Here is a 27,944-nt window from a genome sequence, read left to right as displayed (position 1 = left end):
TAGATAATAAGCAAGTCCCTCACAAGTCTTTTGATGCCTGTTATCTACAAAGATCATACATAAAGTGCCAAGGGGTATCCTATACGTAACATTTACAGCCTAAAATGTTATTTCCCACATTTTACATTTTCCCGCATTTTACACCATTTTTTTGGAAGTTCTTGATAAGTACAAAAGTAGGGTTTCACTGTAATTAATTAACTGAGGTCAGAGAGATGTATATTGAAACTGAGTCAAGTAATTAATCTAATAGCCTGTGGCCTTGCCCCAATGGTAACACCAGTTACCATCATATTGCCAAAGTTAATCACTGTCAAGCTAGGCTAGCCCTTGGATGAGTGACTGTCCAGGTCTTCTGAACGCTGTTGGCAAGCAGGGTGCACTCAGCCCTTGTGAAGCCAGTTGAGAAGCTACTTGATTGAGAAGTAGTGGCTCCAGTCATGAAAACTGACATCAGCTGGGAGAACGGTGTGCTGACCATGTGCTCCACCATATATGCGTCCAGTGATGCCTATGGGTTAACGATGATCTAGCGGTCGTTTGGTACCGTTGGGCCTTCAAGGCCTGTTTGGACATGATAATAATCCAAACAGAAGGAGATTGAGTGAACTGGAAACAAATATAAGTACAGACAAATTCCTGAAAGGAGGAGAAAATAAAGAGACAGAAAATACAAATTAACATGCAGAATCAGACTATAGAATAGTAGATGAATCAGTTTCCACAGCATCTAGGCTGAATGTACCCGGTAATAGCACTATAAAAAAGCTGTGAGGCGGGCCGTTAGGTATGACATTCTGTCGTGCTGACCACTCAGCTACCAGGGATGGACTTCAGTGATGTGGAATGTTGTCAGCAAAGGTGTTTTTTGATTCATGACAATGTGCTGCCTCATGCATCAGTTCAAACACAGCAAGAACATCAGCATCGTAAGTCAGAAGTATTTGGACATTCTCCTTATAGCTCTGACTTGGCACCATGTGATTTTCACTTATTCTCAAAAGTAAAGGAATTTTTAGGTGGAAAACACCTCACAAATGATGAAGACCTCAAATAAGGAGTGATATCCTGGCTCAGATCTTTGGTGGTAGAGGAGTACAACATGGAAATTGAAAAATTGGTCCCATCGTGACAACTAGTGTCTCAACAGTTATGGTACCTACATTAAAAAATAGAGTAAGGTGCTATAAATTGGTAAACAGTTGATTAACTTCTCATGATTGGGATTCACAGGCCTATAATATTTCTTAAAAGACATCATAGTCGCCATTGACGGTATGAAACAGTGTTTTGCATTGCTGTCTTTCATTTTTATTTAGTTTTGGCAAAACATTCTTTACTCTCTGGATGACCCTTTTACATTTTATACAAAACTGATAAAATATTGCATCAGTACTCCCCATAATTGCTTAATCAAATTCTTAACACAACACCAACAAGAAAAAAAGATGAAACTTCCTGGCAGATTAAAACTGTGCCCGACCGAGACTCGAACTCAGGACCTTTGCCTTTCGAGGGCAAGTGCTCTACCATCTGAGCTACCGAAGCATGACTCACGCCCGGTCCTCACAGCTTTACTTCTGCCAGTATCCCATCTCCTACCTTCCAAACTTTACAGAAGCTCTCCTGTGAATCTTGCAGAACTAGCACTCCTGAAAGAAAGGATACTGCAGAGACATGGCTTAGCCACAGCCTGGGGGATGTTTCCAGAAAAAAAGATGAGTGTCAGCAACAGCAGCTAATTATGTAGTCATGCCGTGTGTTTTAAAAGTAAAGATTTGGAATCTAGAATGCCCCTTGATGCAGTCTGTAGACAAGGTATTCATAAGGAATCCACACATATGGGGATCCAGATGAGATTAAACAGGATATTGAGTTTACAGTAAACATATTAGAAGTTAATAAGCTTACTAAATATTTGATACAAGGCAGTACGAGAACTGAAATTACATTATAAACCTGAATTCTCTTGTAAAACACAGGGTGTGAGGTAATCCAATACTCTCTGCATGTGTGCATCTGTTACAATTGCTTACAGTTTGGCCTCATGAGTAAACAATGAAAATGACAGCCATAGCAGTATATGTGCAAGCAGTATTACAAGATGGTGAACTGCACATTGAAGGTAGTACTAACTGCAGACTACTCCCACAATGCAAAAAGCAGAATATGCAAAATGTATGTTTGGCATATCATATCCATTAAGGAACCATATGCCCAGCTTAAGTTCAAACATACACATAGACAGTGAGATGGCAATTCAGGAAAATCATTACCCTTACTAAAAGTAGTCCTTGACTGTTTATCAAAGCATGAGTTTCCCCATACGATGCTGCAAAGCAGATCTAATTCCTGTAACTCACAACAGGAAAGACCTGGGCCACTGTAAATTGCATTCAGTAAACAATGTACAGCACTCATGCAAGCAGTAAATACTAATTTCCACCCACTTATCCAAAGCAAAAGGCCACTGAATGAATAATGGTATGGATTGCATAACAAAAGGAACTTCACTACCGTTTATCAGTACGTGCTAGACAAAGCAGTTGTGTGCTGACCTATCTCAACCAGCATGTAATGAAGAGCATATCCAGAGAGATAACAGTGTAAGCCAATACATGGTCGAAGTAATACTTAAAGAACTAGAACAAATTCAGGGGATGAAAAGTTAATCCTGTTGTTATTAACAGTGTAGTGTAATCTACATCTTGGAAAAAACTACTAATGTCAGCATTCTCCCTTCCAAGAAATAGTGTGACTGATATTTTACTACAGCAGAATGCAAAGTCCGCAAAAGGTAATAAAATTACCATTTTACAGTACAGTACATCAGTTCAGTAAATATTTCCATCTGTTTATCAGTAAACATAGCTAATATTCCCTCTCCCCAGACAGTATCAGATCATAAAAGCAGATAGAGAGAATTCATATTGTGGTGCAGTGATATTTATTGAGAAGTATCTCCACCGCACCCAAATTCCAATAAATAATGCTCCAGAAGGGTTAGAATCTTATGCTGTACTATAGGGGATACTCAGATAGAAATTCATGAACTTGGTGTTATGGAGCACACAATACATTATCTGCTCAAAAGTTTCCAGATTCCTATTAGTAGACATTAATATGGGGTGTGTTCATCCTTTGCCTAAACTCTGTCAGAGACAAGTTGTGAGGTGTCTGTGGAAGAATGGCAGTCCATTCTTCCTTGAAAGCTGAAATCAGAGGGATTGTGATGTTGAAAATTGGGGTGTGGAATGAAGCTGATGCTCTTAACTCATCCCAAAGGTGTTGCATTTGTCTCAGATCAGGACTCTGGGCAGGCCTGTCAATTCCAGGAATATTATTGTCCACAAACCAGTGTCTTACAGATGCTGATTTATGACAGAGTGAATTGTCATGCTGTTACAAACAATCATCATCTCTGAACTGTTCCTCAGTTGTATGCAGCACACAGTGCTATAAGATGTGTTGATATCTTTCTGCATTTAGTGTTTTCTTGAACACTATAAGGGGACCACATCCTACCCACGAAAAACACACTCATAGCATAACAGCAGCTCATCTGTACTTCACTGTACATGATGGCAGGTAACATACTCCCGATCTAAACATTTCCATCAGATTGCCACTGAGTATAAAGTGAGTCATCACTCAAAGCTACTCGTTTCCAGTCATCCACTGTCCAGTGGCATTGCTCTTTACACCATCTCAATTGTCACTAAACAGTGACTACAGAAATTTGTGGATTTTTGGAGCTGATTTCATATGATTTTCTGCAACCACCCTTATAAAACTATTTAGTCTATTTTGTTTATCAATTTTTCTGACTATCAAACACAAGTACTAAATGAACTTGACCATATGCCCATTATGGACCCATGTCTCTTATACACTGACAGAAAAAAAAACCAAAAAATAATTAATGTAGAGAAATGAAATTTCAGAAATACATTTGTCTAGATAACATACTCAAGTGGTTAACTTTGCAAGATCACAGATAAGTGTGATATACGCCATTGCACATGTGAAGTGCTGATACACTAATAACTCGTGTAACCACGAAAAATGCAAGCATGCAGACATGTATGCATTGCATTACGGGTGAAAGGTTTTAGTTTGTGGGGTAGAGTTCAGTGCCTGTTGCACTTGGTTAGTCAATACAGGGACAGTTAATGCTGATTGTGGATGATGCTGGAGTTGTCATCCGATGATGTTCCATAGTTGGCAGTGTAGTTTCAGCTCTTCAGTTGCCTGAGACTGCAGTTGTATGTGTGATTTGCATTTGCGTGAGTGAGAGAGGGTTGCTCTTGCTATCATATGAAATCACGTCCCAGACTGTAACCCCATGTTTTGGAGCATTGTGTCTAGCACACAGACAAGTTGGTTGCAGGTCCTTAACTGGCCTCCTTTTAATCAACTCACAGCCATCACTGGCCCCGATACAGAATAAGATTTCATCTGAAAACCCAACAGACCTCCTCATAGGTTCGAATCCTGCCTCGGGTATGGATGTGTGTGATGTCCTTAGGTTAGTTAGGTTTAAGTAGTTCTAAGTTCTAGGGGACTGATGACCTCAGATGTTAAGTCCCATAGTGCTCAGAGTCATTTGAACAACAGATCTCTATCCTGCCTTTGAGTGAGCTCTTGCTTGATACTACTAAAGTTGCAAATGGTAGTGATTTGAGGTAAGTGGAATGCATGCTACAGGGTGTCTGGCTTGGAGCTGTCCTTGAAATAATTGATTTTTATCAGTTTGTTGTGTCACTGAGATGCCAACTGCTGTTCAAATTGCTGCTGCAGATGCAGTACAGTGTGCCAGAGCTATACATCAAACACGATGGTCTTCCCTGTCAGTAGTGCCATGTGGCCATCCAGAGCCTGGTCTTCTTGTGACCATACATTCTTGTGTCCACTGCTGCTAGCTGTGATGTACGATGGCTACGTCCCTGCCAGTTCTTTCATCAATATCACACAAGAAACATACAGCTTCTCATAGCCCTATTACATGACCTCTTTCAAACTCAGTGAGGTGTTGATTATGTGTCTTTGTTGCTTTAAGGCATTGTTGATTAATATCAACTCACCATGCCCACTCACAAAGGTAATCACTATTATGGTGTGTATTTAAAGGAAACCTGATTTGAAGCACTCTGATGTAACTGGTGTGAAATATAAATAGACATCATCTTTCAGATGTAGAAACATGCCTTCCAACTTTTGTTTTATGTCACACAACTCCTTCTTGGCACCGTGACCTCTTTTTCCATCAGCGTGAAGAGTTTGACAGAGCACTGCAAGTCCTAAGTTGAAACAAGCCCCCGGGAGTAGGCAATATTCCATTAGAAATACTGATAGCCTTGGTAGAGCCAGCCATGACAAAACTCTACCATCTGGTAAGCAATATGTATCAGACAGGCAAAATACCCTCAGACTTCAAGAAGAATATCATAATTCCAATCCCAAAGAAAGTGGGTGTTGACAGATGTGAAAACAACCGAACTATCAGTTTCATAAGTCACAGCTGCAAAATAATAACATGAATTCTTTACAGATGAATGGAAAAACTGGTAGAAGCCGACCTCGGCGAAGATCAGTTTGGATTCTGTAGAAATGTTGGAACACATGAGGCAATACTGACCCTATGACTTATCTTATAAGATAGATTAAGGAAATGCAAACCTAAGTTTCTAGCATTTGTAGACTTAGAGAAAGCTTTTGACAATGTTGACTGGAATACTCTCTTTCAAATTCTGGAGGTGGCAATGGTGAAAAATACAGGGTGCGAAAGGCTATTTACAATTTGTACAGAAACCAGATGGCAGTTATAAACAGTCAAGGGGCATCAAAGGGAAGCAGTGGTTGAGAAGGGGGTGAGACAGGGTTGTATCGTATCCCTGATGTTATTCAATCTGTATATTGAGCAAACAGTAAAGGAAACAAAAGAAAAATTTGGAGTAGTAATTAAAATCCATGGAGAAGAAATAAAAACTCTGAGGTTTGCCAATGACATTGTAATTCTGTCAGAGACAGCAAAGGACCTGGAAGAGCAGTTGAATGGAATGGACAGTGTCTTGAAAGGAGGATATAAGGTGAACATCAACAAAAGCAAAACGAGGATAATGGAATTCAGTTGAATTAAATCGGGTGATGCTGCGGGAAGTAGATTAGGAAATTTGACACTTAAAGTAGTAGATGAGTTTTGCTGTTTGGGGAGCAAAATAACTGATGATGGTCGAAGTAGAGAGGATATAAAATGTAGACTGGCAATGGCAAGGAAAGTTTTTCTGAAGAAGAGAAATTTGTTAACATTGAGTTTAGATTTAAGTGTCAGGAAGTCGTTTTGGAAAGTATTTGTATGGAGTGTAGCCATGTGTGGAAGTGAAACATAGACGATAAATAGTTTAGGCAAGAAGAGAATAGAAGCTTTCGAAATGTGGTGCTACAGAAGAATGCTGAAGATTAGATGGGTAGATCACATAATTAATGAGGAGGTACTGAATAGAACTGAAGAGAAGAGAAATTTGTGGCACATCTTGACTAGAAGAAGGGATCAGTTGGTAGGACATGTTCTGAGGCATCAATGGATCACCAATTTAGTATTGGAGGGCAGTATGGAGGGTAAAACTCCTAGAGGGAGACCAAGAGATGAATACGTTAAGCAGATTCAGAAAGATGTAGGTTGTAGTAGGTATTGGGAGATAAAGAAGCTTGCACAGCATGGAGAGCTGAATCAAACCAGTGTCTGGACTGGAGACCACAACAACAACAACAGTATAATTTGTGAATATCAAAGTTCCTTAATTACAAAATGCTGAACTAATCGCTGCTGCATTACATTTACACTTAAACTTAGCAGGTTATTGCTGTTCATAGGAGTCATTTTGTATCTGTTCAAATATCAGTGTATTCCATCAACAGAAGTTACTGAAAAACAGCCATGATGCTGTTTCTTTGACAGATTTCACATAGATTTCCACACTCCTCTCTTCAAATAAACCAAATAACTAAAATAATTTTTCTGTAGAAACTGCCATATTACTTTCAACTCATAATCATACCTTACGCAAATGCTTCAGACATGGCAGCACACAACAGCTCCTTACAAAACCAAATAGCAACTCTCTCTGCAAAAATTTCTTTATCCAGTAGCACTTGGGCACTGTTGACTGTAAATAGCAAGACAATGCCACTGCTGGGACACGCACACTCATCTTTGAAAGTTTCAGAAACCGGTGATATGTAATGAGTACAAATTAACACAGCATAATATCAAAGGTAGCAGTACTTCTTACACTCTGTCTGTCAATTATGAAGTTTGCCTGGTCTTGGTTTAGGTGTGATTGTTCTTGCATGTTCCTGCTCCACAATCCCATCACCAACAGTTGACTTGTGCCACTTAAGGATTGAAATGTCTCTGATAGATTTGTTACTCTTTTGACATTCAGTGATCAGTCCACATTCGAAGTTACTGAGCTCTTTATACTGGCAGATCAGCCTCTCATGACATCTAGTGATGAGTTCCGCATTACATGGGAGTGTCTGGGTACTTTTGATCAGACAGTATTTTCAGTATTCATTTTATTCACCATTGACCACTTGTTGCAGAATAAGTTAGAACATTAAATGGATAATTAAAAATAATTTTTAATGTGAAGTGTTACAATTTAATTCCATATCTTTTAGAAATATACCTACATACTAATGTCAGTCATGTTTATTTCAAATACTTTGGCTATCTTGTAAAATGGGTGTTTGAGTAATCAGTCATATCTCTTAACTTTGAAAATATTATCGGAGCAGATACTAAATGTTTGTTAAAAAGTTTTAAGTGTGTTACTTTGTGTAAGTTTGTGCCTCAGTACGCCCGTGGTATTGTGAGGGTGTCTAGTCTCTCTGGTGCTGAACTCATTTAAGTTTCTTTTGACATAAAGCGCTGCTGTGTAGATGTATAGATGAACAACAGTTAACATCTGGAGCTTGATAAAGAGGGGCAGCAGTATTCCTTAGGCTTATCTTTCCTCATTATTCTCATCACTTTTCTTTGCTTCAGGATTTCACTTACATAGTAGGAATGTGCCCACAGCAGTAAGCTGTAGGAAATTTGTGATTGAAATAGGCCAAAATATGCCACCTTACATGTTCACCAGTGGCTGCATCTGTCAGTTTCCATGTGAGATAGCATACTCTTGCTATACTGTCAGAAGAAGGCTATTATGTTTCTCCCAGTTTAATTTTGAATCAGTGTGAAAGCCTAAAAATTTTACTGATTTACTGTCCACAGCTGTAGCCAAACCCAGAATTATAGTTCCTGTGTTTTATCAGGATTATGTAGGAGTTCATTGGAAGAAAGCCAATTCTTTGGTAGTTCTTATTTTGCCAGTGTTGCATGATGCAGTTGTGTCATGTCATGGTGGTTATTTGGTACTGTTGTATCATCTGCATAACGCACTGTTGAATCTGCTCCGACATGGTCAGGCAGATCATTAACTGCATTGATAAACAGAAAGGGACCTAGGACTGAGCCGTGTGGCTCTGCAGTCCATACTTCTTTCAGAGAGGAGCCTATATTTTTAACTGCTTCAAACTGCTTCCTGTTGCTTATCAGTGACTTGATTACTGCTAAAGATGGGTTGTATATGACAGTTTTGCAAGAGGGGTTTTAAATGGTACACAGTCAAAGGCTTTGCTGAGATCACAAAGTACAACTGATACTAGATCCTTGTTTCAAATGCAATTAATATTTGGTTAACACTTTCATTGAGAGCAGTAGTGGTATTTTTGCCATATTGGAATCCAAACTGTCTGTTAGAGATGGGATCACGCTTTCTGAAATAGTTATTTACCTTGTTGCATATTAGATTCTCAAACATTTTGGAGAAAATTGGGCCAGTAGAAATTGGTCACTAGTTTGGGGGCACATGCTTATCTCCTTTTTAAAGACTGGTATCAGTTTAGCCATTTTGAGTGCACTGGAAAAAAGCTCCAGATTGTAAACGCATATTAAAGATGACAAAAAGAGGTTGATAGATGAGATGTATTATTTTTTAATTACATAGTTACAGAACCAATAAAAATCAATACTTCTGGATTTTGAAAACCTTGACATAGCTTTTATAATGTCTGATGGTGGTACACTCCCGTTTATTGGTAGAATACTGGGGGAAGTTCAACCAGTCTACAAAAGAGATTGCTTACAAATCACTCATGTGACCAGTTCTAAAATATTGCTCAGATGTGTGGGATCTGTACCAGATAGGATTAACAGGGTATATTAAACATATACAAAGAAGGGCAGCACAAATGGTCACAGATTTGTTTAACTGTGGGAGAGTGTCACAGAGATACAAAAGCAACTGAACTGGTGGACTATTGAAGACAGGTGTAAACTATCCCAAGAAAGTCTATTAATACAGTTTCAAGAACCGGCTTTAAGTGTTTACTCTGGGGATATTCTGAAACACCCTATTTATTGCTCACATACAAATCATGAGGATAAGATTAGAATAATTACTGCATGCACAGAGGCATTCAGACAATCATTCTTCCCATACTCCATATGTGAACGGAACAGGAAGAAACCCTAATAACTGGTATAATGGGACGTACCCTCTGCGAAACACCTCACGGTGGTTTGCAGAGTATAGATGTAGATATCTGTAGGGATGACAACATTCCCATGGAAGGCATACCTCTTATGTGGCTCAGCAACCAGAAGTACTAAATCACAAGTGCCATTTTGATTAATTTTGCCTTTAAGCTCACTAATCATTTACTTCTTCTGGGTCCAGCACTGCATCTGGTTTGTGGGTCTGAGACTTTTCTTGACTGACTTTTTCCCATACTCCTTTATTTTTTATTTATTTTTTTATTTTTATTTTATTTTATTTTTATTTATTTTTTTTTTTTTTTTGGGGGGGGGGGGGGCACCTTCTATGTAATGTCCACAGGCAAGTTTTTTGGCTAGGGTCAGTTTGTCTTTGTAGTTCTTTTTACATTGTAAAAATGCTCTACAAAAAGTGTCATCCAGCTCAGGTCCTTGTTTACAAGAATTTTTATATATTCTGTACCGTCTGAACATCTCTCTCCTAATGTGAGCCAGTTCATCTGTATACCATTTTAGCCATTTCCTTTTCTGTTTATACTTATGCTGATTTTGAGTAGTGGTGAACAATAGTACAATAATTCAATGAGTTTTTCAGGAAATTATCTAACACTGCTTCCCCAGCACACTTCCCAGGTTTTATGTTGTATGCAAAGTGCCAGCTAACATCAGCAAACCTGCCTCTTTTCCATGTAGTATTAGATGTGATACTGGCTGACATGTCAGGCTTTGAAAACTGATCACAGCAGAATGTTAAAATTAAAGGTTCATGATCTGCTAGTTCATCACTAACAAGTCTGATATCATATGTATTTCTGGAAAAGTTAACTATAATATTATCCAAGCAGGCATTCTATGTAGATCTGTATCTTGTACACTGTAAATTTAGATACCTCTATTAAAAAATGTTCTTGTTAACATGCTCATTGTTGATCATTTCAGTGTTGAAACCAACGTGGATAATGACTTTTGTTTTAGAGTTTAAAATTTTCCTTAGAAGCAGCTCAAATCTTTCAAAAAATATATTACATCTACTCCTGGAGAGCTTTATAAACTAACAATTATGGTATTCTCTGTACTAAGATTTGTACAGGTAAATTCTCCATACAGTTATGTACAGTATGAGCTAATGTCTCTCTTAAAAAACATTACAAGTATGTGACCATCAAAGAATGAACTGTTATCATATTCGGAAAAATTACACTGTCAATGCACACCACTTCGTATGGGGATTCAGAAAAACAGATAACACCAGGTAGATGATTCCAGACCTGATTATAGAAGAGAATGTAGTGCTTCTAAGTGACTAGTGACATATATTGGTATTCTTAGACAGTTGTGAATTGTGCTTTATGTGTCTCATAACATACATAAGCTAATCATTTGATTAGAGTACAGGAGACACGTCAAAATATGGTTTAGATGTGGAATGGCATGTACAAAAAGACACTCTAGCATCCAGCCATCTGGCAATCACACTGTTTCCATGTATATTAGTGGTCCTGAATGTATCCTTTGCAGCTGTAGATGAGATGCCAGAAAGGCTGTACAATACCTGTGGTAAAACACACAAGTGTATACACCAGTTATGTGGATTCTGACCCGTAATGAGACACTGACTCTCACAGGTTGTGTTCAAAATTACCACTGGCAGCAGCAATACACACTTCCATTGTGGTATGGAATGACTGTTGCACACATGCTAGCATTCAGCAGAGGTGGTCCAAGCAGGCTGCTGTAGTACATCATTGCACAACATCTGGTGTAGTTGGAATGCCCTTGCGGAAAACATGCTTCAGCTTTCCCCATAGAAAAAAGTCTACAGGCATCAAATCAAGGGAATGGACCAGCCAAGGTGCAGGTCCGTTGCATCCAATCCAACAATTTGGAAACAGTTTGTGAAGAAGTGCTGTAGTACTTCGTGGACTATGGGCTGGACAGCTGTCATGTCAGTACCATAGGTTCCTCTTAGTCTGCAGAGGAACGTCTTCCAGCAGCCATGGAAGATGGTCTGTGATCTGTTAGGAGGCTGTGATACTTGTGTGCTTTCAATATTTTGTCTATGAAAAATGAACCTATGAGCTGATGCTTCACTATCCCACAACCCACGTTTACACTCTATGGATGCTGAAGTTCCACCTGACAAAGTCAGCGGGGATTGTCAACAGACCAGTAGTGCATGTTTTGATAGTTTACTTGGCCATGATTGGTAAATGTGACTAAATCACTAAACAAGATATGTGATACATCAGGAGCATCCAATCTTAATGCTCATATACAGAATTTAACATAATTGTCATAATCATATACATGCAGCTCTTGATGGAGAGAGATGTGATAGGAATGGAACCTATGTCAATGTATAATGCGTAGGACACTTGCCTGAGTCATGTCACTTCATTGTGCAATGACACCGGAGCTAATGTGGGGATCAACTGCAACAGCAGCAAGAACATTAATTCCCCCCTCTTCTGATCACTTGTTTTCTTCTGTTACATTGTCTAGGTGCTGCATTACCACTTTCATGTAACTGGTTGAAGAGGTTGGTAAATAATTGCTTAGATGGTTGACCTCTATTGGGATATCTTGCCGCATACACCGTACGAGAACAAACTGCATTTTCCCTACACTCTCCATACACCAAGAGCTTATTGGCTTTTTCTGCATTGTTAAATCCCATCATACGCTCATGACCTACTGCTTGGACTGTCACTCACTAACTGACCAGAAAGTCACAATGCATTCAAAGAACATACAATCACACTGTAAGCAAACATAACAACATCATAGCTAGCAACTACACAGGCTGAATGGTACAAACAAGTGATGGTATGGTAACTTTTCAAAATACAATATCTCGTAAATGTCTCACACTAGAATCCTGCAATTAACACCACTGACATTGTAATTTACCTACTTCTAGTTTGTTAATGCCAATAAACATTGTTCCATTTTAAAAAAGTGTATTTTTGCACAAAAAATACACTTTCTAAGTATTCTTACAATCTGTTTATTGGTTAACAATATGAGCCCCTGACTGCCAACCCATTCCATGAAAACTGCACATCAACAGCACTCTCCAAGTTTTAGGTGATTCACGCTGTATACTAAAGACACAACATTAAATGTCTGTTTAATGAAGTTTGACATGGTTAACTCATGGCTGGTAAAGAAGGAATTACAAATATCACCAAGTGAAACTAAGGCATTAATCTTCTGTAGATATAGCTACCTTATTACACTCCTGGAAATTGAAATAAGAACACCGTGAATTCATTGTCCCAGGAAGGGGAAACTTTATTGACACATTCCTGGGGTCAGATACATCACATGATCACACTGACAGAACCACAGGCACATAGACACAGGCAACAAAGCATGCACAATGTCGGCACTAGTACAGTGTATATCCACCTTTCGCAGCAATGCAGGCTGCTATTCTCCCATGGAGACGATCGTAGAGATGCTGGATGTAGTTCTGTGGAACGACTTGCCATGCTATTTCCACCTGGCGCCTCAGTTGGACCAGCGTTTGTGCTGGACGTGCAGACCGCGTGAGACGACGCTTCATCCAGTCCCAAACATGCTCAATGGGGGACAGATCCGGAGATCTTGCTGGCCAGGGTAGTTGACTTACACCTTCTAGAGCACGTTGGGTGGCACAGGATACATGCGGACGTGCATTGTCCTGTTGGAACAGCAAGTTCCCTTGCCGGTCTAGGAATGGTAGAACGATGGGTTCGATGACGGTTTGGATGTACCGTGCACTATTCAGTGTCCCCTCGATGATCACCAGTGGTGTACGGCCAGTGTAGGAGATCGCTCCCCACACCATGATGCCGGGAGTTGGCCCTGTGTGCCTCGGTCGTATGCAGTCCTGATTGTGGCGCTCACCTGCACGGCGCCAAACACGCATACGACCATCATTGGCACCAAGGCAGAAGCGACTCTCATCGCTGAAGACGACACGTCTCCATTCGTCCCTCCATTCACGCCTGTCGCGACACCACTGGAGGCAGGCTGCACGATGTTGGGGCGTGAGCGGAAGACGGCCTAACGGTGTGCAGGACCATAGCCCAGCTTCATGGAGACGGTTGCGAATGGTCCTCGCCGATACCCCAGTAGCAACAGTGTCCCTAATTTGCTGGGAAGTGGCGGTGTGGTCCCCTACAGCACTGCGTAGGATCCTACGGTCTTGGCGTGCATCCGTGCGTCGCTGCAGTCCGGTCCCAGGTCGACGGGCACGTGCACCTCCCGCCGACCACTGGCAACAACATCGATGTACTGTGGAGACCTCACGCCCCACGTGTTGAGCAATTCGGCGGTACGTCCACCCGGCCTCCCGCATGCCCACTATACGCCCTCGCTCAAAGTCCGTCAACTGCACATACGGTTCACGTCCACGCTGTCGCGGCATGCTACCAGTGTTAAAGACTGCGATGGAGCTCCGTATGCCACGGCAAACTGGCTGACACTGACGGCGGCGGTGTACAAATGCTGCGCAGCTACCGCCATTCAACGGCCAACACCGCGGTTCCTGGTGTGTCCGCTGTGCCGTGCGTGTGATCATTGCTTGTACAGCCCTCTCGCAGTGTCCGGAGCAAGTATGGTGGGTCTGACACACCGGTGTCAATGTGTTCTTTTTTCCATTTCCAGGAGTGTATAACAGATGTCCAGAAGAGCCCATTTATTTTTATATTTAAAATGTAATAATACACATGGGAATGAATTTTGATAGTGAACTGACTTGGGCAACAAATGTAAGAGGCGTAACAGATAAATGCAAATGATTGTTAACTGCGATGAGACCCATCACAAGCCATAAATGTAGGAGACAACTACTAGTGTGTCTGAACATTTTGTAAGACAATAATTAAACCACATACAGACTCCAGTGATAATTTGGTCAAAAATGAAATCACCAACAGAGTGCAAAAAGGATCTGAATTCTACCAACAAGTAAGATCACTTTTATGGGGTGACTTGATTCCAAAACTGGCCAAACTGATGATGTTTAATAGCTATTTCATACACCTATTTACACCTACAGTGAAAATGTACTTAATTCATTAAATTACAAGTTACAAGCAGCAGGTATTTTCTGTGATTTGTCAAAGGCATTCGATTGTGTGAACCACAACATCCTTTTAAATAAATTAGAATTCTATGGTGTCACGGGCAGTGCTGCAAAATGGTTCAAGTCATACCTCACTAACAGGAAACAAAGGGTGTCAGTGCAAGGGACTAGTGAATTAATTCATCACTCATCATCAGAATGGGAAGAAATTACATGTGGTGTCCCACAAGGATCCATCTTAGGGCCATTGCTTTTTCTTGTGTACATTAATGATCTCTCATCAGTTACACTGCCAGAAGCAGGGTTCGTTTTGTTTGCAGATGACACAAGTATTGCAATAAATAGTATGTCGAGTATAGTTCTAGAAAGGTCTGCTAATGATATTTTCATGGATATTAATAAATGGTTTAAAGCTAACTCACTGACATTAAAGACTCACTATATGCAATTCAAAAGAGGTTGACAGTCTCAAATTCCTGGGATTACAACTTGATAATAAATTCAGTTGGGAGGACCACACCACAGAACTGCAGAAACACCTTAACAAATCTGTATTTGCAATTCGAGTGTTAGCAGACATAGGTGACATAAAAATGAAAAAGCTTGCATACTTTGCCTACTTTCATTCCATAATCTCATATGGTATAATATTTTGGGGTAACGCTTCAAGTCAAACAAAAGTTTTCAGAGTCCAAAAGCGTGTAATACATATTATTTGTGGAGTAAATTCACGGACGTCCTGTAGAAACTTCTTCAAAGAACTGGGTATACTAACTACTGCCTCTCAGTATATTTACTCCTTAATGAAATTTGTCCTAAATAATATATCTCTTTTTCCAACAAACAGCTCAGTTCATACATACAATACCAGGAACAAAAATGATCTGCACGAGGACTTAAAAGCACTTACTTTAGTTCAAAGAGGGGTCCACTACTCAGGAACACTCATCTTCAATAATTTGCCAGCAAACATAAAAAATTTAGTTACATATAAAGATCAGTTTAAAAGGAGTCTGAAAGACTTAGTAGTGGCCAACTCCTACTCCATTTACGAATTTTTTAATAGAAACGAATGATGTATATATTCATACTATTAGTATTGTTATTTCAGCTTAAAATTGACATGTTCCACATCCACGAGGATCTCATCAGCACGGATCTATAGAACGAAAAACTAATCTAATCTAAACTCTAACAATGTTGAACTATGGTATTGAAACACGTACCCTCACAAAAAGAGAATCATCAAGGCTGCAAGCATCAGAGATGAAATTTCTTAGATCCACCATCCAGAAGACCAAGATGGACAAGTTCTGGAATGAGGAAGTGAGGAAAGAAGCTGGTACAAGATAAATAAGCGGACACAAAAGCAAACACTGAAAAGGACTAACTGCTTCTCAGTGCAATGTGCAGCACATGTGAATCAATTTTTCGATGTCTGATGAGAGATGTGGCCAGTTCATGTCCTGCCAAGCAAGACTATTGGTACACCTGCTCCTTCAGTGACCTTTGTCTAGCAGCTCCAAAAAATACGGTTGAAAAGAATGTCGGATGGTCACTGTGTGTGAACATATTTGTTGCTAATTAACAGGACCTATTTAATTCAGCAACAACAAAGAAAGGAAACCCCTTAAAATCAGATCCATTGGAGCATGAGTGAACCTTGTGTTATTGGTACATAACATTACTTTGAGAGTATTGGATCACAAGCCATGGGGCTTTCCAGCAATTTTATGGTGTAATCAAAAAGGAGTCTGTGACCACTGGAGGCAGTGCCACAGGGTTACCCCAAGTCAGTCTCTCTCTCTCTCTCTCTCTCTCTCTCTCTCTCTCTCTCTCTCAAACACACACACACACACACACACACACACACACACACCTTTTGTAAACAACCCATGTGTAGTATTAATGAGGGAGGTGTAAACCTCTGAACCGTGTAGTGGAAATAAAATAAATTGTGGCTGGCAGCAGTAAGCTTTTAGTTTCAATTAGTTTCAGTATTTTGTCTGTGCACCTGCCAGATGTGCATTTTGCATATATGTTGAGATTATAATTGCAAGACTGACCATACTGCCTACAGGCAGTGTCCTGAGTGGATAATGCAAAACTCATTATTTAAGAATGCTTGAAGATAAGCATGTGGAAAACCTTATTAACAAAGACAGTGGATACCAGTTCAAATTGCAATTCTTGGCATCCAGTTATTTTCATGGTTTGTGTTTAGTGAATATGGCAGACTACACTGAGGGCCACAGGGAGCAGCAATCCACCAGAATACTGAGTTTTGCCTTTCCTCCATTGAGGGAACTGTCCGCTGCCAATGTGGTCAATCTTGCAATTAAGTTCTTGACATGTGTTCAAAACACATACAGTATGCTAACAAATTGTGAAATATGGGTGGTCAAGATCAATCTTTGATGACTCACCTGGGGAAGTCTGGTAGATGCACAGATGAAATATTGTGAATGATAGAAAATGACAACTGACTGCAGTTCAAAAACATCACTGATTATGTAAGAACTTGTCAATGGGCTAATTACTCCAGAACCAACAATTTTTTGAATAAGTATAGTTACTAATACCAGACGCAAAATGAAAATGAACTGAGTATTCTGGGTGCACACATATGTTTATTGACATTATCACAGTAAACTGTCGCACTCAGATGGTATTGAAAAGCATTATAAGTGGCACATTCATCTACATCTACATTGATACTCCGCAAGCCACCCAACGGTGTGTGGCGGAGGGCACTTTACGTACCACTGTCATTACCTCCCTTTCCTGTTCCAGTCGCGTATGGTTCGCGGGAAGAACGACTGTCTGAAAGCCTCCGTGCGCGCTCTAATCTCTCTAATTTTACATTCGTGATCTCCTCGGGAGGTATAAGTAGGGGGATGCAATATATTTGATACCTCATCCAGAAGCGCACCCTCTCGAAACCTGGCGAGCAAGCTACACCGCGATGCAGAGCGCCTCTCTTGCAGAGTCTGCCACTTGAGTTTGTTAAACATCTCCGTAACGCTATCACGGTTACCAAATAACCCTGTGACGAAACGCACCGCTCTTCTTTGGATCTTCTCTATCTCCTCCATCAGACCGATCTGGTACGGATCCCACACTGATGAGCAATACTCAAGTATAGGTCGAACGAGTGTTTTGTAAGCCACCTCCTTTGTTGATGGACTACATTTTCTAAGCACTCTCCCAATGAATCTCAACCTGGTACCCGCCTTACCAACAATTAATTTTATATGATCATTCCACTTCAAATCGTTCCGCACGCATACTCCCAGATATTTTACAGAAGTAACTGCTACCAGTGTTTGTTCCGCTATCATATAATCATACAATAAAGGATCCTTCTTTCTATGTATTCGCAATACATTACATTTGTCTATGTTAAGGGTCAGTTGCCACTCCCTGCACCAAGTGCCTATCCGCTGCAGATCTTCCTGCATTTCGCTACAATTTTCTAATGCTGCAACTTCTCTGTATACTACAGCATCATCCGCGAAAAGCCGCATGGAACTTCCGACACTATCTACTAAGTCATTTATATATATTGTGAAAAGCAATGGTCCCATAACACTCCCCTGTGGCACGCCAGAGGTTACTTTAACGTCTGTAGACGTCTCTCCATTGATAACAACATGCTGTGTTCTGTTTGCTAAAAACTCTTCAATCCAGCCACACAGCTGGTCTGATATTCCGTAGGCTCTTACTTTGTTTATCAGGCGACAGTGCGGAACTGTATCGAACACCTTCCGGAAGTCAAGGAAAATAGCATCTACCTGGGAGCCTGTATCTAATATTTTCTGGGTCTCATGAACAAATAAGGCGAGTTGGGTCTCACACGATCGCTGTTTCCGGAATCCATGTTGATTCCTACATAGTAGATTCTGGGTTTCCAGAAATGACATGATATGCGAGCAAAAAACATGTTCTAAAATTCTACAAGAGATCGACGTAAGAGATATAGGTCTATAGTTTTGCGCATCTGCTCGACGACCCTTCTTGAAGACTGGGACTATCTGTGCTCTTTTCCAATCATTTGGAGCTCTCCGTTCCTCTAGAGACTTGCGGTACACGGCTGTTAGAAGGGGGGCAAGTTCTTTCGCGTACTCTGTGTAGAATCGAATTGGTATCCCATCAGGTCCAGTGGACTTTCCTCTATTGAGTGATTCCAGTTGCTTTTCTATTCCTTGGACATTTCTAGTAATTTCCAAGAACAAAGTCCAAAATCGCAAACAGAATTAACAGCCCAAGCAGTAGCAGTGAGCATAGTACTCGCAGTATTCTACCAAGTAATGAGTGTCCATTGTGCTGCCCCGTTTAAGATTGCACAGTCACTAGGGCTGAGCTCAACAAAAGTGCTGAAGTGATGACTTTAGTGCTGATGAGAGTAATGTTGCTGTGTCACCCATAGTTCATAGTCTCCATAGGACCCTCAACCAGAAGGATTTCCAAAGATAAGAGTGGTATGATTTACAAAGTACACACATTTTTAACCAAGCATTAGAGCATGTACCATTATTCATTTCTCTGTATCACTTTCCTGTTCTGTTCAACATCCAAATGATGTTGAGTGATGAATTTTGTACAATAACTGCATATGTGGACTGTTAGTGGCTTAGTGTAGTCATTAATAAAAGTTGGCCTTTTCTTATCCTCTGTGTATTAGCTAAATATGAAGTTCTCTGAAGTCAACGATGGAGGGTTCTGGTGACTGGTTTGTACACCCTGCCTCAGAGTTGATGAGTTTTGATTAATTTCAACAATACTTGTATTCAGACATTACCAAATAGTCTTCTTGAGATGAATAGCCATAAGTGTAATATTTGTATCACCGATGGGCTATCTCTATGATTACATTTATGAGTTTGTATTGTTATATCCATATCTTTGAAGGCTCCTTCCATTGACTCAGTCATACAATTTCTTTCACTGACCTACTAGATAGAAGAAAGGGTACTTGTTCTTGTGCTTTTTACCATCAGCAGCTACAGAACTGCTTAGGGTTTGCTGGCTTCATCTCAGATTATTTGTTTAATGATTTTTCCAATGTTTTGCCGGAATTATTATCTGGCATTTTCAAAGGTTCTCTCTCCATTGTTGGCAGTCAACACTGCATGAACAGAGGGTGAACTTTGATAATGCCAGCCACTCCTGCTGGAAAAACATCAGAAAAATTATTAAACAAATGTTGGCCAAATATCAGAAGCCAACAGGCAATACATCAACGGTAGTAATCAGATATTCTTGCCATTCACCCACATAATATATCAAAATAATTCAATAATTACACACAGTGTGTTTGGTTTAGCCATTTTATTATGTTCTTTTCAGTGGAAATTAACTGTAACTCCTTATTTTTTGTCAGTGTTCAATAGCGAATTCTAATTTGTTGGGGTTGGAGCCAATATTTTTCAAGATCTAAAGCATTCGGGAGGACGACGGTTCAATCCCGCATTCGGCCATCCTGATTTAGGTTTACTGTGATTTCCCTAAATCACTCCAGGCAAATGCTGGGATGGTTCCTCTGAAAGGGCACGGCCGACTTCCTTCCCCATCCTTCCCTAATCCGATGAGACCAATGACCACACTGTCTGGTCTCCTTCCCCAAGCAACCAACCAACCAAGATCTAGACTTGAAAATAGACAGGGGTAACTCATTACTGGGAGCTTCAATGTTAGGGAAGCAATGAAGCCCCACAGAGAAACTGCAGCTAGATCATGAAGCAAATCCAGAGTAGACTCATTATGCTCACTACATGGTCTTGTCTGAATTTGGAGACAGCTCTGCCAAATGTAAATAGTGGCTCATATTGATACCAGTGATGACTGCTGCCTCAGTTCCTTTCAGCAGCTGGCTGAAATGGTGAGACTAAAAGCATCACTCTGGAGATGAAACACATCTCATAATTTGTAGCATCTAATGGAACCCTCTCCTGCCTATAATTGAAATATTCTTAAATAAATGACATAACAGCAGTACAGTTGCAATTCAGTCAGTGGTTACCAGACATGGAATTGATTAAGACCAGTTACAAGACAGTAGGTCAAGAACTATTCTATTAATACAGCTCCTTGTAAAATGTGAATAGTTGATAGCAGTACTCATCTTTCTGTTTGTCACTGATGTTGTTGTTATCACTTGTTATCATGCAAATGAATGATATATGATTTCACCAAGAGGGTTCTCAGGTCTTGAGACTGTTTAGGAACAATATGTTAGTCTTCCTCATGGTCTCAGTACTGTGGCTTAATTCTTTCATTCAGCAAAGTTGTCAACAATGTAGATCAAAATGATATATTTCAAGTATAAATAAAACTCCTTTAAAAGTAAACACCAGTTTAAATCAGTTTCATAAGTATTCTTCACTTTTGAGTAACCACAAAACAGTTTTTTAACACTTCTTGAAACTTTAACAGCATAACCCACAAGGGTACATCAGAGATGAGTTACATTTTGACTTCTCTCCATCACAGCTCACATCCAACTTTCTACTCCAACAATGACAACGACAACTACTACTACTACTACTACTACTACTACTACTACTACTCAGAGAAAACATTAACCAAAGATGCATAGGATTTGGATTGACAGATCACTGAGTCTCATTCGTAACAATTTTGAACACAAATGACACATATGTGAAATAGCTTTCACCAAATAATTACTGTATTTTGTTAAGTTTGAATAATCAATTTTAGTCTTTCATAATAAGAGGAGATAAATAAACATTATCTAAACAATATGAGTCCCCAAACATCAAAATAAATCAGTAATCTTGTATTAAAAAATATGCACTACCAATGTTACAAAATACTCTCTACGACAAAAACTGATGCACTGTGAAGGAGTTATGCAAACTGGTCACAATTTGATATAAAAATTATAATCAGGGCAGCTGGTAGGTGAATGTGTGATGCTGCATAACTTCACCATGCTGCTGTCAAATATAGTAAACAGGGAACATGTCAATATGAGGGCATAAACTCTTGACGAATTTCATTCCATGTACTCAGCTAAACAATTACTAAGGCTTGGAGACAGATGTGTGAACAATGTACACAGATGTCTGCATTTGACAGAGGATGTATAGTTTTGCTCAAAGAAGCTGGTTGGAGTTATCAGTAAGCAATGTGACATTTGAATAGGAGTGATGCCACTATTCGACACTGTTGGCAGGGGTGGGTGAACCATGGACAAATGCAGCGTCAACAAGAAAGTGGTCAGCCTAGAGAGATGACAGAATGCAAGGACTGAGCAATCATCAGAGAGGCACTCAGAGCCCTGGATTCATCATTATAATCAATCTGATGTGCAGTTGGTGATTCAGTGACCACTAGGACCATTAATAGGCAACTCATAGAAAGGTCACTGAGCTCACGGCATCCGTTATGCCAACTACCGTTGGCCTCTGTACACCAAAAAGCCAGTTTGCAGTGGTTTCAGGCATATTTGACCTGGAGTCTCATTGAATATGAGTATATTATGTCCTGCTTTGAATTAAGCCACAATGACCAGCAAAGACATGTCTGGAGAGTTCCCGGACATTGGCGGAATATTACCCTGTCTGTTGCCCACCATATCGCCTGACAACCAAGAGTGATTGTCTGGGGTTCCATTTCATTTCATAGCACGTAACCTTTAGTTGTCATGTACAGCATCCTTACAGCACAGTGATATGTCATTGCAAGCCTGGGCTTATATTTCAGCAATATATTTCAGCAATAAACCCAGACACGTCGACAGTGTTTTCTGTCAGGTCATTAATATAGAACATGAACTACAAGGGTCCTAAAACACTTTGCTGTGACACACCTGAAATTGCTTCTACATCTGTTGATGATTATAAATCCAAGATAACATGTTGTGTCCTCCCACCCAAAAAATCTTCCATGCAATCACAAATTTTGTTTGATACCCCATATGCTCATACTTTCGGCAGTAATTGTTGGTGTGATACTGAGTTACATGTTTTTTAGAAGTCAATAAGTACTGGATTTGCATTGCTGCCTTTGTCCATGGCTTCAAGGATGTCATGGTAAAAGTGCAAGTTGGGTTTTGTATGGCCGATGTTTGTGGAATGCATGCTAGTTGGCATGGAGGTGGTCAATCCATTTGACATACTTCATTATCTTTGAGCTCAGGATATTTTCTAAGATCCTACACCAGATAGATGTCAATTATATTGGATGGTAGTTTTATGAATCATTATTGCTACCTTCTTGTAGACAAGTGTGACTGTGGTTCCTTCCAGTTTCAAGAGATCTATATTATATTACGATTAAAACTGGGGATTGGTCCATGGGCTTTGTTCAGTTTTAGTGATTTCATTTATTTCTGAGCCATACTGACACTTTACCACTCATCTTTGCAGTGGTACAAGAATTAAATTGGGAAAATACTTCTCGATTTTCCCTTGCAAAGGAATGCTTCAAGACACAATTCAGCATTTCTGATTTCGCTATGCTGCCATCAATTTCAATTCTTGTGTCATCTACGAGTGTCTGAACACTAATTTTTGTGCGATTGACAGCCTTTGCACTGACTAAAATTTCCTTCGGTTTTGTGAGAGGTCTGTCAGTATAATTCTGCTATGGTAGCCATTAAAGGCTTCATGTTTCCTTTAGTGTCTCTTCACCTGTAGCTCTATTGTGCAATAGATTATGTTTCTTTAGATGTTTTTTTACAGAGATTGTGTACCATGGAAACTTCTTCCAATCACAGGCTTTTCACAGCTAACTAGTGTCTTGGTTTCCGAGTGAACAACAACATTGCTGTGCAACAAGATCCATTGCAGGTCTACCACTGTCTGCTTCTGTCAGATTCTCTGGAAGAGTTTAAGAAGACAAATTGTAACTTATCAGTCTGCTGTTACTGTGCTTTAAGAGTGACTCAGTCAGTGTGTGCATTTACCTAAAAAATGCACATCATACTTTAGTAAATATTCATTGCTCTCTTCAGTTTTTCCCAATTAGCAACAATCATAAAGTTCCAGAAATGAGTGTCATTTTTTTTCTTTTAGTAAAATCACTACAACCAGGTTTCATTGTCAGTTATGATACTGAGTACTGATAGTGTCCTGGTAGAAGTACCTCTTGAGAGACATCAAAATGCCAAGCCTTCTTTACTTCATTATATGGTGTGATATTTATTGATGGGAATCCTTTGTGACTTGATGACTTTCATGTAAGCCCTTTGAGTCTAAAGCTGATCCAATCCTAAGAGTATCTTGAATGTAGTGGTATATGCAGTAAATTTTCTCTTTCTTCTATCTCAGGTTTATTTCTCCTTTTCTTTTTTTCTTTGATAATGTATCCTTGCTGCTAGAACAACTGTTTCTGAATACATAAGAACAACAAAGACCTTGGCCATGAAAGGAAAAGAATTTCCACTTGACAGAAGTAACTGTTCAAGAAAGTGATTGACTGTCAAACCCATTTTGAAAGTAGAAAATTTTTTAACAATATATGTTCCAGTTACAACCAAAAAGATTAATAGCATATCTTGCACAGCACTTGCAACCCTTTCACAGTTTTAATAGTCATACATTGTGTCAAAATGCAAGTATATATTGTGCAAAACAAAGGCAATCACTTACCTTTAGCTGACTGACATGTGGCACATAGAAACACTCAACAGAATACAGTGTTCTTTCTCTAGCAAAAGTACACACATTCAGAGACACATACACAACCACACAGACACCCAACCATTTACACCCTCAGCCATGGATGGATTAAAACTTTGTGGCAAAGTGAGACTCAAAACCATACAGTGGTCTTTCACTAGGAATACTCTTACCTTCTAAGTTACTCCAGTGTCATTAATTGCCACACTCAGTGCTTATAGAAGGAAAGGGTATGGGCTCACATCCTGGTAAATAACACAGCTTTAATGGAACTGCAAGTACAAAATTGGGAAATTGACAAATGTTGTATACGTTGCAGTCAATGTTTAGTCATCAGATGTGGTATTTTTATACATTAGCTGAACCATTTGTCGGAATGACAGTGCCATTATTATTCTTGTTGTTGTTGTGTGTGAAGACTGATTTGATGTTGCTCTCCATGCTAGTCTATAATGAGCAAGCCCCTTTACCTTTGCATAATTCCACTATGTACATCACTTTGAACATGCTTATTGATCTTTAGCATTCTTCTATGGCATCACATTCAGACGGAACACACGATGCAGCGCGGACCGATTAGGGAGCGCCCAGCAAGAAACAGAAGTGGAAATCATAGTAACAGTCAGGAGATAGAGTACCCAACATCTCAGATCGGGTCTGACACATCTCAGATGACAACCACATCTGTTGAGGACGGCCAGAACGGGCGCCGACGGCAGTCAGAACATCCGCCGTGTCTGGCGGGCGCGGACCACAGATGGAACACTCGACCCGGCGCGGACCAATTAGGGAACGCCCAGCTCCTCCCAGGCATAAATACTGGACTCAATCGACCCAAGGACCAGTTTCAGGTAGCACCTGAAGAAGACAGCGAGGCACGCTGTTGAAATATCGTGTGAGAATGATGCGAACATCCGGCTGGATTCCCGAATATCCAAGATGTCAACAGATCACCGGGAAAGCATGAAGAATTACATAAAATACACTTTCCATTATATCACTCTGCTGCCACATTCAAGTGTTTCTCCACAGTAACGACTCAATCACAGCATTAAACAGTGCAGATGCATCAGGTCCCTGCCATCTGATTACTAATTATCTCATTGACAACTGCCTGATTGTGGGATCATGTTGCTAACTCAAAATCTGGGTAATTTTCCACCCCAGATCTTAAATTTTTTTCTCGCATAACTCACTGTTTATTTTATATTGCTGTTGCTTACTTGGACATATGACAGCTCACTTATTGCTGTGTTAACAGAAGCAATAATGAAGGAATAGGAGTGCGCTTGCAATTGTAAAGCAACAATGGAATGGTACAAGACAATGTTATTTGTCATTGGTACACCAGCTCAGGGGTAAAGTTTCATCTCCCTTAACTATCTGAATAATTTCTTTTACCTCATCATATACTCTTTCAATCTGTTCATCAACTGCAGTGTTAGTTGGCATATAATTTGTACTGTTGTGGTGGGTGTTGGCTTTGTGTTTGGCTCTGAGCACTATGTGACTTAACTTCTGAGGTCATCAGTCACCTAGAACATAGAACTAATTAAACCTAACTAACCTAAGGACATCACACACATCCATGCCCGAGGCAGGATTCGAACCTGCAACCATAGCGGTCGCTCGGTTCCAGACTGTAGCGCCTAGAACCGCACAGCCACTTCGGCTGGCTGTTGGCTTTGTGTTTATCTTGGTTACTGTAATGCATTCACTATGCTGTTTGTAGAATCTCACACACTTTCCTATTTTCTTATTCATTATTAGGCCTTCTCCCACATCATTCCTGTTTGACTTTCTATTGATGAATGGCCGTGGTAGTAACAATATAAATGTGATATACTTGAGACAGAAGTAAACCTACCTCCATTTAAGTTGTAATTCATTTTTACTTGCCTCTGATTTAGATTACACTTTTTTAAATTACGTAAGTACTGAAATAATTACTGTCAAAGAATTGAATTTTATAGATAACATTTTTACATGTATTCACAGTTTACTATAGAGACATGTTTGTTCCAGGGGGCATTCTGGTTGGAGCAATATTCTTGGGCTTTGTTCAAGGCCATGTCACATATGTTGTGTATTGGATATGGCCGATTTCCTCCTCAGTCATTGACTGATATGTGGCTTACAATGCTGTCCATGATCAGTGGTGCAACGTGTTATGCACTGTTTCTTGGTCATGCCACAAACCTCATACAGAGTCTGGATTCATCGAGGCGGCAATACCGTGAAAAGGTAATGTTCATGTGATGGCAATATTTTTTAGAATGCTTAATTATTTACCAAGAAGTCTAAAAAGCTAATACAAATATTGACAGGTGAAACAAGTTGAAGAATACATGGCGTACCGGAAGTTACCAAGGGAGATGCGGCAAAGAATAACTGAATACTTTGAACACAGGTACCAAGGAAAATTCTTTGATGAAGAAGCAATACTTGGAGAATTATCAGAAAAGCTTAGAGAGGTATGTTGACAATACACTTTTGTTTGCGGATTTGTTCCACCTTTTTGTACCATGCAATAAGCATAATCTGTTATCCTTCTGCTCTGAATACTGCTTGCAATAATCTGCTATGGGTACAATTACTGTAAAATCGATCCCAAATCTGAATTCGATAATGATAATGACAATAATAATTAAATAGTCATTCTTGGAAACCAGCATAACTGGACAAAGTGTTTGAAACATAAATCACACAATGAAGATGTTTAAATGATAATGGAAAGTCTTGGTGCAGTAGTACTAACCTGATGAGGCATAGGCCTCTCATAGCGATCTTCAGTGCGTAGATGTCATGAAGCTGCAAATATCATAGCGGATATTAGAAGATTTCCACTCAATAATGCACACAACAATTTTAGTTTCAGTGATTAAGACTTTTATCCATCTTTAGCAGACTCTGTCGTGTTGATGACCAGTTTACCAGATATAAAAAGAATAATTGGCGCACACATCAGGGTAGCCCCTACAGTACCTAACATACACAGTTCAGTGGTGAAGTAAATTGTTCTGTTGTGGCACCAAAAACCCATTGCGCATTTACATGAATCGACACAAGTTGTACTGAGCACTGTCTGGAGTAATTTATTGGAGATAAATGCAATCAAGTCAGTCAAAAATGAGATTTGCCATTTCTGACAATAGCTTACTCCAATGACAATGACATACTACACTCATGTTAATCACAACACAGTTCAATCCAAATGTTTCTTAGTCCGAGGTGTCATAATCACTCAAAAATTTTCAGACATTAAAGTTCTTGAGTTTCATGAATGTTGGTGCACATATTTTTGCATACACAACATCCACAGTGGTGGTGTGAGAGTGCATCCAATATACATCTTCCTTGTAAACACTCAAACCACGAACTGGCAATTTTGCATGATGTCCGACTACTTACAGATGGTAGACAGGCATAAGAACAAACTTATTTTGAAAACTACATAATGCTCTGAAAAATTAATAACTTGGTTTTTACTGTTTTGGATGAACTACTAGACCTATAGCAATTTTTATTTTTTTTAAATTTGCTGGTCACAAATTTATAAAAATGCATGGACACTATGTTTCTTATGCACTGTGAATCCCCTTGTTTATACTTATGAGAG

General features: G+C 39.7%; 1 protein-coding gene across 2 annotated transcripts in view; it reads left to right on the top strand.

Moving 5' to 3' along the window:
• Positions 1 to 27,944, top strand: part of LOC124798055 (potassium/sodium hyperpolarization-activated cyclic nucleotide-gated channel 2-like) — a 271,387-nt gene that overhangs the window by 204,452 nt on the left and 38,991 nt on the right. For both annotated transcript variants that reach the window (XM_047261283.1, XM_047261281.1), the window contains 2 exons: positions 26,351 to 26,569; positions 26,653 to 26,799. In XM_047261283.1, coding sequence (XP_047117239.1) covers positions 26,351 to 26,569; positions 26,653 to 26,799 — 366 coding nt within the window. The remainder of the gene's footprint in view (positions 1 to 26,350; positions 26,570 to 26,652; positions 26,800 to 27,944) is intronic.

Source organism: Schistocerca piceifrons, chromosome 5, assembly GCF_021461385.2.
Source record: "Schistocerca piceifrons isolate TAMUIC-IGC-003096 chromosome 5, iqSchPice1.1, whole genome shotgun sequence".
NCBI lineage: Eukaryota > Metazoa > Arthropoda > Insecta > Orthoptera > Acrididae > Schistocerca > Schistocerca piceifrons.
The sequence above is the reverse complement of the archived record's forward strand: the minus strand, read 5'-3'. Positions and strand labels throughout refer to the sequence as shown.